The 12761-nt window shown below is 37.3% G+C and overlaps 1 protein-coding gene across 4 annotated transcripts in view; it reads left to right on the top strand.

The window, feature by feature from the left end:
- NALCN (sodium leak channel, non-selective) overlaps nt 1-12761 on the top strand; it is a 232806-nt gene that overhangs the window by 114379 nt on the left and 105666 nt on the right. For all 4 annotated transcript variants that reach the window (XM_027674690.1, XM_027674688.1, XM_027674689.1 and 1 more), the window contains 2 exons: nt 5826-5993; nt 10352-10543. In XM_027674690.1, the coding sequence (XP_027530491.1) occupies nt 5826-5993; nt 10352-10543 (360 nt within the window). The remainder of the gene's footprint in view (nt 1-5825; nt 5994-10351; nt 10544-12761) is intronic.

The following is a 12761-nucleotide window of genomic DNA, read 5'->3' as shown; positions in this document are numbered from 1 at the left end:
AAACCCATCAGCATATGCTGGGTTCTCTTATGACACCCCTACAGATGAGGGTAGAATTGAGGACAGGGAAACTCATTCTACTTTCCATTGTGGTTTAACCCCAACCAGCAGCTCAGCCCCACACAGCCTCTTGCTCACTGTCCCACAATGGGATAGGGAAAGAATCATCAGGGTAAAAGTGAGACAAGTCATGGATAGAGAATAATGACAGTTTAATAGGTAAAGCAAAAGCCACGCACACAAGCAAAGCAAAGCAGAGTATTCATGCACCACCTCCTATGGGCAGGCAGGTGTTCAGCCATCCCCAGGAAAGCCAGGCTCCATGACCCATAACGGTGCCTTGGGAAGACAAACATCATCACTTTAAATGTCTCTCTCTTCCTTCTGCTTCCTCTAGCTTTATATGCTGAGCATGACATCATATGTTATGGGATATCCCTGTGGTCAGTTGGGGTCAGATGTCCTGGGTGTGTTCCCTCCCAGCTCCAACACCAGCCTGTTTGCTGGTTGGGTGGGGAGAGATGCAGAAAAAGTCTTGACTCTGTGCAAGTGCTGCTCAGCAACAACTAAAACATTCCTGTTTACCAACAGTTTCCAGCACATATCCAAAATAGCACTATACAAACTATGTTGAGGAAAGCTAACTCTGTTGCAGGCAAATCCAGTACAATGTGCTTGGCCAGAAAAAAGTAATTAAGTCAGCTTTAAAGCCTGAGACCGTGAATTCACAGTAGGCATTTTTGCTTTATGCCTAGCATACAACAAGTGGAGCCCGGATTCTTAACAAAATAACATTAATTCTATTTTTCTTCAAAATAGGGATCACTGCATGTCCTATTTCTGTTTTGGCTCTGAATATATAGTATAATTGTGCTTTTAATAATCAGTGCTAGAAACAATCTAGTCAACATCTATTTCAAGTACAGGGTTTGCGAGGTTGTTTTACAACAGAAATACTTGCCAGAGTTTATTCAAGGTGAGTGTATCATGAAGACTAGTGTATTATAATTCTGTCCTATAAATTATGTCCAAATTTCTTTAACAATACATTTTTGTGTTTCTGTATAGCTTAGATGATTGATTTATTAGTGGAGAGGTTGTCAGAAAATTCATTTGCTTACATTCTACATTTTACATTTCTGATTATATAGCGTAAAGTATTCTGGGATAGAGAAAGGTGGGGGGTTTTATTTGTAAAGCATTTTTTTATGTCTATTTGTTGATTTTCTTTTTTTTTTTTTAAGCCTGTTATGCTTTACTAGAGGCACTATAAAAATCAAACAAGAACAAAACCCTAGTATCTTATAGAAGGAGGTATAAAGGAATGTATAAGAACAGCAGAAGAGTAAAAAAATCGTAGGAGAGAGGAGGAATTGATAAACTGGTGTCATTTCCTACTTGGTTATTGTGAAACTTGTTCTTTCCAGTACAGGGTGAACAAAGAAAATGTATTTAAGAGCCTTGAAGAGGCTGAATACTGAAGCAATGCAGATTATTCCACAGTGGCTACTTTGTTTCCTTGGTGAAGACGACTGGTTGGAGCAGGATGCACTGCTGTTGCTCTGTCTTTTCCATTAGACTAGGCTGCAGAAAGCTTTCCCTTCAGTGGGAGCTAACTTGAGCAGCCAACAGCAGTGAGGATTCCCCTTGCTAAAGGAAATGGCCAGATAAATTACAGCAAGCATGGCTTTCTGTTATGTTTTCCAGAAGTCATCTTGGGAGCTGCTGGCTTTAGGAGCATATATGTCTAAGAAAATAGCTCACTTGGTCCATTCTCTGGATCAGACATTTTAGTGGTCTGGAACTGTAGAAATACATATGCTTAAGCTCAGTAGACAAATCTAAGTGAAGCTATTGAGATGCCCAATACTGAGAAAAGAAACTTGTTTTCACTGTTGGAAAGAGAAGACAGACTCAAGAAGGCAAAAGCTAGATGAGAAGATAAAATTAATTCTAAACCCAGATCCATTCTTTGCATAAGTTTGTATACCCAGTAGTAAATAAGAGGTTCTGACAGGCATTTCAACTTTTATACATCAGCCCTGCAGATTAAGCAAAAACAGAATTTTAACAGGATTACTCAAAACCCCAGTGCAGTATCTGAGAACCTGGAAAGAGTAGGGCTTCACACTCATTTTGGTAATTTTTAATGAGGATGTTGGCTTTAACTGCTCAGTACCTAGACAGAAAAGAGATGGATGTTTGGTTTATATGCATCTCCCACATTGTCTTCCATTAAAACATGTTACAGGCTAATAGTCTTATTTGAGATGTGTAAGATTTCCACAAATATTGCTTGAAAGTGTCTGGACACCAGAGTTCAAAACTAGGTGCTCCTATACAGTTCCTCCTAGATTCCTTCTGTAGCCTGTCCCCTTGCACTGCTGCCTTTGCCCTGTCGTGGATAAAGGACGGACTGAGTGCTGTGTCAAATCTAGTAGTGAGAGAAGTGCAAGAGGTCTGTGCCCTTAATCCCACTGATCCTGCTGGGAAGAATCCTTGTCTTTCCCGACAGCTTGATTACCCTGCAAATGAGCCACTGTTACAAAGAAAACAAACTGAGTCTGTCACTGTTGGGTTTTCACTGATACTGAACTCTGCCTCTGAAAAAAAACTGTTAAGTGGCTTCTGGCAAAACATAATGTTGCTGAAGGTGCCATTAATACCATAAGGCTTCCAGGTGGAAGCTGATCAAATGGGAGGTAGCTCTCAGAGAAACAGCCCATTCCTGTTAGCTCCTCTTTGCAAAATTAGCAACCTGATAGAGAGTGGCTGCTCAGTGGCTGCTTATGTGTTACACCTGCTTTTTCTGTGTGGGTCTGCTCTGGCTTCATATCTGAGTTTGCTTTTCCCATGTCTCTACAGCAATGAAAGGAATGATTTGAGCTTTAAAAAAAACCCGCAAAACTATAAAGTTGTATTATATTTCACATCTAACAAAAAGTTCTAGTCAGATATTCTGAATCTTCTGTAATTAATTACAAGGAAGGAAAAAAATACAATCTCTGTCAGCAGGAAGACAGGTGTATAAATGTAATCAAATGTTATGCAAACCATTTGATACATTTTTAAGTGCCAGTGGTTTGAATTGATTTGACAAGCATGTGAAATGCAAATGATCCTGCCCACACATTTTTAGAATAAATTAAAATACAGTGAACATCATATTTGTTAGTCTTGTTCTAATAGGAAGCCTGTGTGCTCTGAAGTGTATATGTGTGTATTTAAATGGTCTCCTTGGATGGTAAGATCGATGGAGAGATAGACAACAGGTTAGCAAAGGCAGAGCTTTCGGAAAACTCCATAAAAGAGTTTGGTGAAATAAACACCTGAAGAAAAGCACAAAGATCAGTGTTTACAGAGCCATTGTGCTGTCTACTCTTTTATATGGGTCCGAATCATGGGTCATCTACCGCCACCACCTGCGTCTCTTAGAACGCTTCCATCAACGCTGTCTCCATACAATCCTAAACATCCACTGGTCAGATTATGTGACTAATACGTCTGTTCTAGAACAGGCAGCACTTATGAGTATTGAGGCCATGTTGTTGAGAACACAGCTGCGTTGGGCAGGACACGTCTCAAGGATGAAGGACCACCGCCTCCCTAAGATCCTGCTTTATGGTGAACTTGCCACTGGCTGCCGCAAGAGAGGAGCCCCAAAGAGGAGATACAAGGACTCCCTGAAACAACATCTCAGCCTCAGCCATATTGATCTTCATCACTGGTCTACTCTGGCCTCCAATCGGGAGGCCTGGAGATGCACTATCTATAACACTGATGCTTCTTTTGAGAATGCATGCAGGATCACTCTTGAGGAGAAAAGACAACGCAGAAAGAATCGTGTCTTGCCAATACCACCTAAGGAGTCTTTCTGCTGTGCCTTTTGCAACCAGACTTGTCTATCTCGCATTGGCCTCTTTAGTCACCAGTGCGCTTGTAGCAAATGTGGGTAGAGTCCTTCCCAAATCTTCGTTCACAAAGCCTAGCCATGATGATGACTATTCCACCTGCTCTGAGCTGAATCCCAGCTGCTTTCTACCCACTGTTCCATTTTTCTTACCTTGACCCTCTTCTCTTTCAGGACTCAGTTAGATGTGTTGTCATTAAAAGTGAGCTTTACTTTTAAGATTTTTTAATAAAATATTTACCTTGTGTCTTAGATAGAGATTTTCATGTAAAGAAGTAGTCTCTTCAAACTTGACTCATTGTTCTCCTAGACCTCTTTGAGATCCCAGAGTGCAGGCTGAAAAACTGGCCAGATCCATTTGAGAATAAGAGCCTGAAAGTGTCCCTGCATTGTCCCCATGACTGAAAGCACACAAATACTTCTAGTAGTCTTTCTTTCCTAATGTGAAGAGATTTTTGGAGTGCTGTGAAGCATTTTGCCTTGATTGAATCATTCAGAAGACATTTGAAGCCTGATAACTATTTTGCATCCCTCAAGGAAGCTGTATGATATAGCTGGTAGCACTTCTTGTAAATAGATGTGTGGATTAGGGGAATAAACATAGGACATAAACTTCAGCATTTAATTTCCATCTCCACTCCTTCTTGTGACAGTCCTGTACACATAAAATAAGTAAAATTTTTTTAGCTATCTCACAACTTCCTTCTTTTATGTTGATAAATATATTTTTGAGGGACTGTAGAGTTTAAATTTTAAATAATATGAGTAATTAAGGCAGCATCCCAGAGATTGTCACTGTCAATTCAAAGTTAAAATGTTAGTCTCTAAATTTTTTATACCCTGCCAAATCTAGTAAACCTTATCATTCACAGTCAATTAGTCTCTCCATCTTAAAAGACTAATAATGCTTTTTCTCAAAGAAGATTTGAGCTGTTTTTCCTTAATGCTTGTACTGCACTTTGAAAGTATTAGTTGTATTTAGATATGACCTAATGTTATTTTAGTGTCTCTTTTAAACCCCAACATGTGTAAAGGGTCAGAGAGGAACATTTCTGAGGCAAGGAAAAGCATCTTTTCCATTGGGTTTCCTGGCTGTTGGAGAGTGAGGGAGAGAGCATCTAAGAGTACATGTAGTGTTAAAATAAGAAGGTACATGAGGAAGAAGTGTGTCTAGGCAGATGTATTTTTGGTAGTGAGAGAAGTAAGAGAAGATAAGTTTTGAAGATGTAAACCTATTCAAAATTGTCTCCTTTTGTCCAAGCTGAACATTTTACTGTGCAAATATTTCAAAGCCTCTGGAAGAACCCCAAAGTCATTCAATCCCTACAAGTAGATTTCTTCCCTTGTAACTTCCTACTAGACACAACTTCTTTAAAACCTTTGTGAAAATTAACCAATTCTGGACTAAATTTGAATTTTGTCTCTTTTTAAAATTTGTTTTAGGTGTTTAAGTCCCATTACTTCTTTGCTACCTGTTTTGGCTGTCATATTTCTATGGATATTTTTGGAAATTGAAATAGCAATTTTCAAACTAGAGGCCTTAAACTGTGGTTTGTTCATGAGGTCTCTTAAAATTCTTCAGACGGCTTGTCTATATTGCTTCGTATTTTGAAAAAATAAATCTCTTCATATTTTCCTTTTTATATATGTACATAAAGTTAAAGATCAGCTGGATTGATTTATTATTTCATGCTTTCCAAACCATGAAATCTACCTATCTGTATTGAGTCTTTGGAAATTTTCATAAAGTGAAATCTATTATTGTTTATTTTGTTTAGAATATGGTTGGTTTTGTTAAATGTTATGAAGATCTTTATTTTTGCCCTACAAAGCCTCTATAGGCATCATGACAAAAAAACTTCTAATTTAACTCAGTGTTTTGAATGCATCTTTCTTGTCTTATATATTTATCTAGGTTGCTTTCACAGTTCTGTTTGATTTAGAAGCTCTCCTGAAGATCTGGTGTTTGGGTTTCACAGGATACATCAGCTCATCTCTTCACAAGTTTGAGTTGCTGCTTGTAATTGGAACTACTCTCCATATTTATCCAGACCTCTATCACTCTCAATTTACATATTTTCAGGTATGATCAGCTACTTTTACTTTTTACCCTATATATCAATTTAAAACCTTAACCTATCAACATTTCACACAAATTTCAATTTTCTCACAGTATTGACTCATTTTGAGAATAACTTTAAGATAACAAATCTCTCTGTTCTTAACTATGTTCATTGGGTGGATTTACAGAAATAGGATTCTTTCGAACTTTGCTGAGAAATCCTTTCTGTTTTCAGTAACTCCCATTTTTTATCTGACCTGCACTGTTCAGTAAGTTCTGGATTAGTTTCTTCACTGTCTTTCATTGAGCCTTGACCCTGTATACAGCTGTTTACAACATTGCCTTCCTGTAGTGTCCATCACTGTTTTCCTGGCTGCTCTCCCAGAGTTCTCAGTACACTTGCTGTTATTCCTCCAAATCTTCATCTCTGTGACAGTCACATGCCTAACTAAGAGGCTCTGCTCTAGTTACTGTGGGTCTTCTGAGGTCATTTCTCCAGAATCTTCTTAGAGTTGGGTTTTAAGCTCCCCAGCCATTCCTTATCTAGAGGGAAAGTGTGTTTCTTGAGGCTGTTCCTACATTTTCACTTTGTGGAAGAGTGGGAAAGAGAGACAAAAAAAGACTTATTAATTCAGACTTCTGATTCTGCCTGTCATTCAGCCCAACTAATTCCCCATTCATCCTCCCTGAAGTGCCTAGGATTGCTCCAGTTTTGGGAGAAAGCACTGGGATTCATTACAATGTGTTATATTCTATAGTGCTAAAGAAAGGGAATTTTAAGTATATATATAATAAAGGATTCATATCATTATTCAGCAATGGATTGGCATGGTGAATAAGTAATAATCAATAAAGGAAAATAGTAAATTGTCCAACAGAGTCCTGTCAATCAATTTGATTAGTTGTAGTGACACATACTGTGAGTACTCCCCAAGTGTGGGTTGAAGTATAATGGTCTTTTCAGATTTCTGCAAATGTCATCCTGTATTTTTTCTGAATGATTCTACAAACCTGCTCAAGAAAGCTTTCAGGTGAAAAAATCTATTTTGCTTTCACCTGATATTATTTGAAGACTTTTAGATCATTATAGCATTGATTTTACTGTCCAAATATGTAAAGTATGGTTACTCAGTGCAGCATGGTACATCTAACCTGGAAGAAAGGATGATCTGTCAGGAGTATGCCATTGCACTGCTGTGTCAAAAGCACACAGGGAACATAGCTGGGAGATCTCAGTTAAAGAAGTTAGCAACTTGGTTAATAGTTGGTCCATATTTATTAGGGAAGAGTCCACTTATGACTGGTGGTTTCTTTCTAAGAATTTTAAGTATAGCTTATGAACATTTTGGACTAAATAGGGAACATTATCACTAACTCATAGGATTGAAAGTATAATTAAAATGTAGCCAGATGTTGATAATAAAATAATAAGTATTTTCTTTTTAATGGATTTAATTAGTTTTGTGGAGCTGAGGTGGTGGTGTTTTTTTAATTACAACATGCTAGCTTTTATGACAGAAGATTCCAAGATGTGATTTTTTTTTTCCAGAATATATGAAAGACGCATATTTTACAAGCAGAAACACCTGCTACACTGAAAGATTTGGATTTTATTTTGCAATCCAAATCCCCTAAGAGGCAAAGGATAGGAAGGTTGAATACCTTTGATGTCAACTTGTAAGGGAGGTACACACTGTATTCCTCTGCAATTAAGTTCTGGGCAAGCTAGATAACACATTTTCAACTCAACCAAGGTCAAAAAGTCTTTTTCACATGAATACATCTTGATGTTAGGCAGATTTCCAGGCCTTTAGGTATTCATGATGACAGGTTAAATGTGTTCCTTGTCAGTGAATAAAACAGATTACTGGAAACAGAAGTCTTACTTGACACATTCCAGGATAGCAAGCAGATTTATTGTTTGGCTTGTCTAGTCTTCCTTGCATATATTTCAGTTTGCATTATTCATTGGTCTTTACCATTACCTTTTGCCAACACATCATTCACTCTATACTACACTGGCTACTGTCCACCCTCCCACCTATCTTTCTTGCATTCACTGTGCATTCATTCAAAACACTTTGGAAAGTCCTCTGTGAAAGACTACAGCAAAGAACTGTTACATGGCAATAATCTATAGGACACAAAACTAGTGGAGAAATGACAGATTTTGCATATTATTGCAGAGATCTGTAATGAACCAGCATAAAAGGGAGAGATTTAAACAGAATTTGACCTCTACTGGACTGAAGAGATGGTACTGTATTTCTGCTTGGGGAAAATATGGCGGAGTCATTTTCTGAATAGCTATCATTCCTTGTAAGAGATGCAGGCATTCTTTGTAACAAAGCTGTGGTTCCTCTTTTGTATTATTCATTTTGATTTGTTCTTTAACGTATCTTTAATCCAAATAGTGCATCTTCCACAGCTCCCAAATTTAATACAATTTGCAATCCAATTACACAAAATGCATAAATGTTTATTAGAGTGCACTTTTGTTAAATTCAATTTGTCACCTAATGAAAATAAATGAATAAACCAAATAGTACAATAAGGTTAGTGTGTTGCTTAAAGGTCAATAAAGTTCCCCAAAGACAGGGGAAAAAAGTAAGGCAAATAATTGCATTTATCTAAAACAGAATACCAACTAGCATGAAATCTTCACCTCACTGGGGTCTGTATTGAAACTAGTATTGATGGGAACAGAGCTAACATTTACACCATGAGTAAATCTTGTAAGTAAGAAGGCACCATATTTACATGTTCATAGTACTTGGAAATCTCCCTCATCTCATTGTCTGCCTTGGTATCCAGTTTCATGTAATGTAACCACAGTACTTATATGAAAGAAAGGACTTTATCTCACCTTGTGCTAATGTTACAAAAGTCTAGTCTAACCTCTGATCTGGCATTTTTGTTTACTACTGAAGACGGTGGAGGCTCATTCCATCTCACACAAGGGCTCTGGTATGTTTGGAATAAGTTGCTCTCTTGAGTCGACTTTCTCTCTCGCTCCACTTTCGCAGTAAAGTCTAAATGACAAGCATATTCTGCATACCTTACAAATGGTAGGGAGATGAGTTTCATGCATAATCCAAAGTTGTACAGTATTTAGCAAACTACAAAGTACAGTGATCTCATTCTGTGAACAACTGTCATACTTATTTTCTCTCCAAAAACAGCATAGTAATTGTATTTGACTTGCACATAGTTCAACCAATAACTACACTGTAATTCCTACCTTTCAGTTGCAATATGATTCTTGTGGAAATCCAGATGATACCTTGGACTAGAGAGTCTTTTTCTCCCAAAGAACTGCAGAATCTCAGTTGCTCCATATGCTGCTGCCTGTTGTCTTCAGCAACTACTGTTGTTGCCACTGCCTCTTGTTGATACTGATATTCATGTCACTGTGCCACCATCAGTAGCAGAAATAGGAGAATAAGAGCTGTCAGCAGCTCTTTCAAGTAGACTCAGCAGTAAATGGGTCAGGAGTTCAGCACAAGATCAAAGTTTTGCTGCCAATACTAATACTGCAAGGTGTCAAATATGTCAGTGGCACACATTGCTGTTTCCTCTGATACTGAGAAATGCCACCCAAAATTTCCCATGTTATATATAATATGAAATAGCAAAATATGTTCATTACCAAATTTGCTAGGTTACATAGTACACAATGCCAAACAATTTTGCCTTCGATCGCTGAAATGGAAAGATTTGGCAGTTCTTTATGTGAGTCTAGTTTTGGAGTGGCCTTTCAAAGTAATCTCATCTAGCTGGCTGCTCAAAGCAGGGGTTTCTTCAAAGACTGTTCAGGAGCCTGCCTGCTTAGAATAAGTATGAATTTTTAGAAGTGATGCTAATCAAACCAGAGCAATTTACTAGCACTGCAGTAGATTCTCAGTTGCTAAATCTAGACTGATATGCTTTGACCCTTGCCTGGAGCCATTCTTATGTTTGCTAACACACTATAAGCCTCCATTGGTCTCTAATTCTGCATTACATTCAGATTTACTATCTGTCATATGTTTTGCCTATGTCTTTGTTCCCATTGTTACCTCAAAACCAGCTTTACCCAATGGCTCTTAGTGATCTGTGAGTTGTTTACAGCCTTGGGGTCCTTCAGTCCTCCCATGCCTGTACTATCAAGACTTCTGCTGTCATCCCATGCCTGTATGCCTAAATGCTGCTTATGTTCTGTGTCTTATATTTTTGACCTAACACAACTTGTCATCTGTTACAAGTGGTGTCAACCTAATATTTATTGGACTACAGGGCTGCAAGTCCATTTTTGGCCATGACTGCCTGATATTTTGAAAAGTTTTGATTAATGTGATAATCAAATCATTGATACAGCTGTATTTTCTTTTTCCGTGCAGGTTCTTAGAGTAGTTCGGCTTATAAAGATTTCTCCTGCTTTGGAGGATTTTGTGTATAAGATATTTGGACCAGGAAAAAAACTTGGGAGTTTGGTAGTATTTACTGCCAGCCTGTTAATCGTAATGTCAGCAATCAGTTTACAGATGTTTTGCTTTGTGGAAGAACTGGATAGATTTACAACCTTTCCACGGGCAAGTATAAAAAGCATTACTCATTACTTACTCAAAATGATTACTCATTACTTGTTACTATTTTCTTATCATTGGTATTTTCTTACCATTGATGGTGAACTTGGCAGTGTTGGGTTAATGATTGGACTCCATGATCTTAAAGGTTCTTTCTATCCTAAATGATTCTGTGATTCTGTCATAGTTTAACCCGACCAGTAGCTAAACTTCACACAGCCACTTGTTCAATCCTCCCTCTGCAGTGGAATGGGGGAGAGAATTGGGAAAAAAAACAATAATGATAAAAGAATTAGAATACACAAAATAAGTGGCACACATTGCCATTGCTCACTATCCGTTGATCGATGCCCAGCTAGTCTCTGATCTGCAACCACCAGTCAGCTTTCCCCCTAGTTTATATGTCGACCATGATGCCGTACAGTATGGGATATCCCTGTGGTCAGTTGGGGTCAGCTGTCCTGGCTGTGTCCCCTCCCAACTCCTCGTGCAGCCACAGCCTGCTCACTGGTGGTGTGAGGTGAGAGGCAGAAAAGGCCTTGACTCTGAGGAAGCACTGCTTGGCAGTAACTAAAACATTGGAGTGTTATCAACATTATTCTCATCCTAAACCCAAAATACAGCATTGTACCAGCTACTAGGAAGAAAATTACCTCTACAAGTCACATTCTACCATATTTTTTATTACATTAGTGGTCTTCCTTTCCTTCTGAGAACCATGAAGCAGTTTATCTCCATATGTATAGATAAAAGAATTGTATTTTCTGGGTGTAACAGTCTTCCTGTAGTCCTTCTGTAGTGAAGGCTGTCTTTCTTTGAGTGAGGTGTTCTATTTCTGTTGTCAAAGGAATATAGAGAAATTTTACCTATGCACTGTGATGATAACGCAACAGCATATGGCTTAACAGTACTCTAGCATGTTACAGAAAGAAGATTCATGCCCACAAGTGTGAATATTAGCCACAAAATTTATATAAAATATGTCTATACATGATTTATATCTTCATGTTGTTCTTGATTTGTACAGGAATGCTTGTTTTACACAGGATTATAAAATCAGTCTGCATTGACGAAATAATTGTTTGCCTTTTGGGTATAAATAATGGATATTTATGAGCATTACGTTAATTGAGAACAGAACACTGAAAATCAGTGGAAATTGGAGCTAATGTATTTATTGAAGCAGACTGTTCTGAATGAAAATACTGCCATTTCTTTAATAGTGGATTAGACTGAGTGTACATGGATTGATTCCAGTGACAATTTATTTGTTTCTGTCATTCCAGCTTGGTTATCCAATGTATCTATTTTAGTGAAAGTGCATTGTTTGGAACAATTAAATAACAATGAATAAGGCAGCCTCAAGGGTCATGCATTTAGCAAACAAAATGGCTAAGCAGCAATTTGTAATTATCAACCTGAATTTGATGTATGGGAAGCTGGCCATCAAATGTGAGACAAAAAATGCCTACCCACAGGGAATAATGTAACACCAACTATTTTGGAAAATGTGCTTAGTAAAGCATCCAGTAGAATTCAGTATAATTAATTGTTTAAATGCTGAAGAAAGGAAAAAACAAACAAACGAACAAAAAAAAAGCTTAAGCTTTTCTAATGTGTGACCAACTCCCATGTGTAACTTCTGAAAAAAACCTCCAACTTCAGATTTCAAATCACCAAGGAATTTTGTTTTAGAATTATTTTATTATTTATGCAAAATGACAAAGGAAGTCCTCAAAGAGTTAATGTAGTATGATTAAAATAAGACAGATTCACAAACACCTACACATTTTGACTAGATAAATTGGTATCTGAGTAAAGATCCACTTGCAATGACAAATTACCAATATATATATCAATACATTAATAAAGTTTTGGATTATTTTAATCTGTTGCCATTTAAACTTCAATAAGAGCTTCTAGCATATTGAATTTTAACAGATATATGAATATCCTAAGTATATGTTTGAAGAGTGAGAAAATATTCTCTCCAGCAAATTATACAATTTTTTTACAAACAGAAAATATCTTTACTTGTTTTCTGTTTTCTGACTTAAGTCTTGGAAAATCAGAAGATCTGTTATCAACAATAAAGGAGTGTTCCAGCAATACTGAATTGAAAATTTTGAAATATTTTTCATATGATGGCCAGACATAAGAGTCTCTCCTTATTTTTTATTTATTTTTTATTTTTATACATATTCACCTTGTTATGATTGTTTCA

This window comes from Neopelma chrysocephalum, unplaced genomic scaffold (assembly GCF_003984885.1).
Source record: "Neopelma chrysocephalum unplaced genomic scaffold, ASM398488v2 Primary Assembly neopelma1_25, whole genome shotgun sequence".
NCBI classification, from domain to species: Eukaryota; Metazoa; Chordata; class Aves; order Passeriformes; family Pipridae; genus Neopelma; species Neopelma chrysocephalum.
The sequence above is the reverse complement of the archived record's forward strand: the minus strand, read 5'-3'. Positions and strand labels throughout refer to the sequence as shown.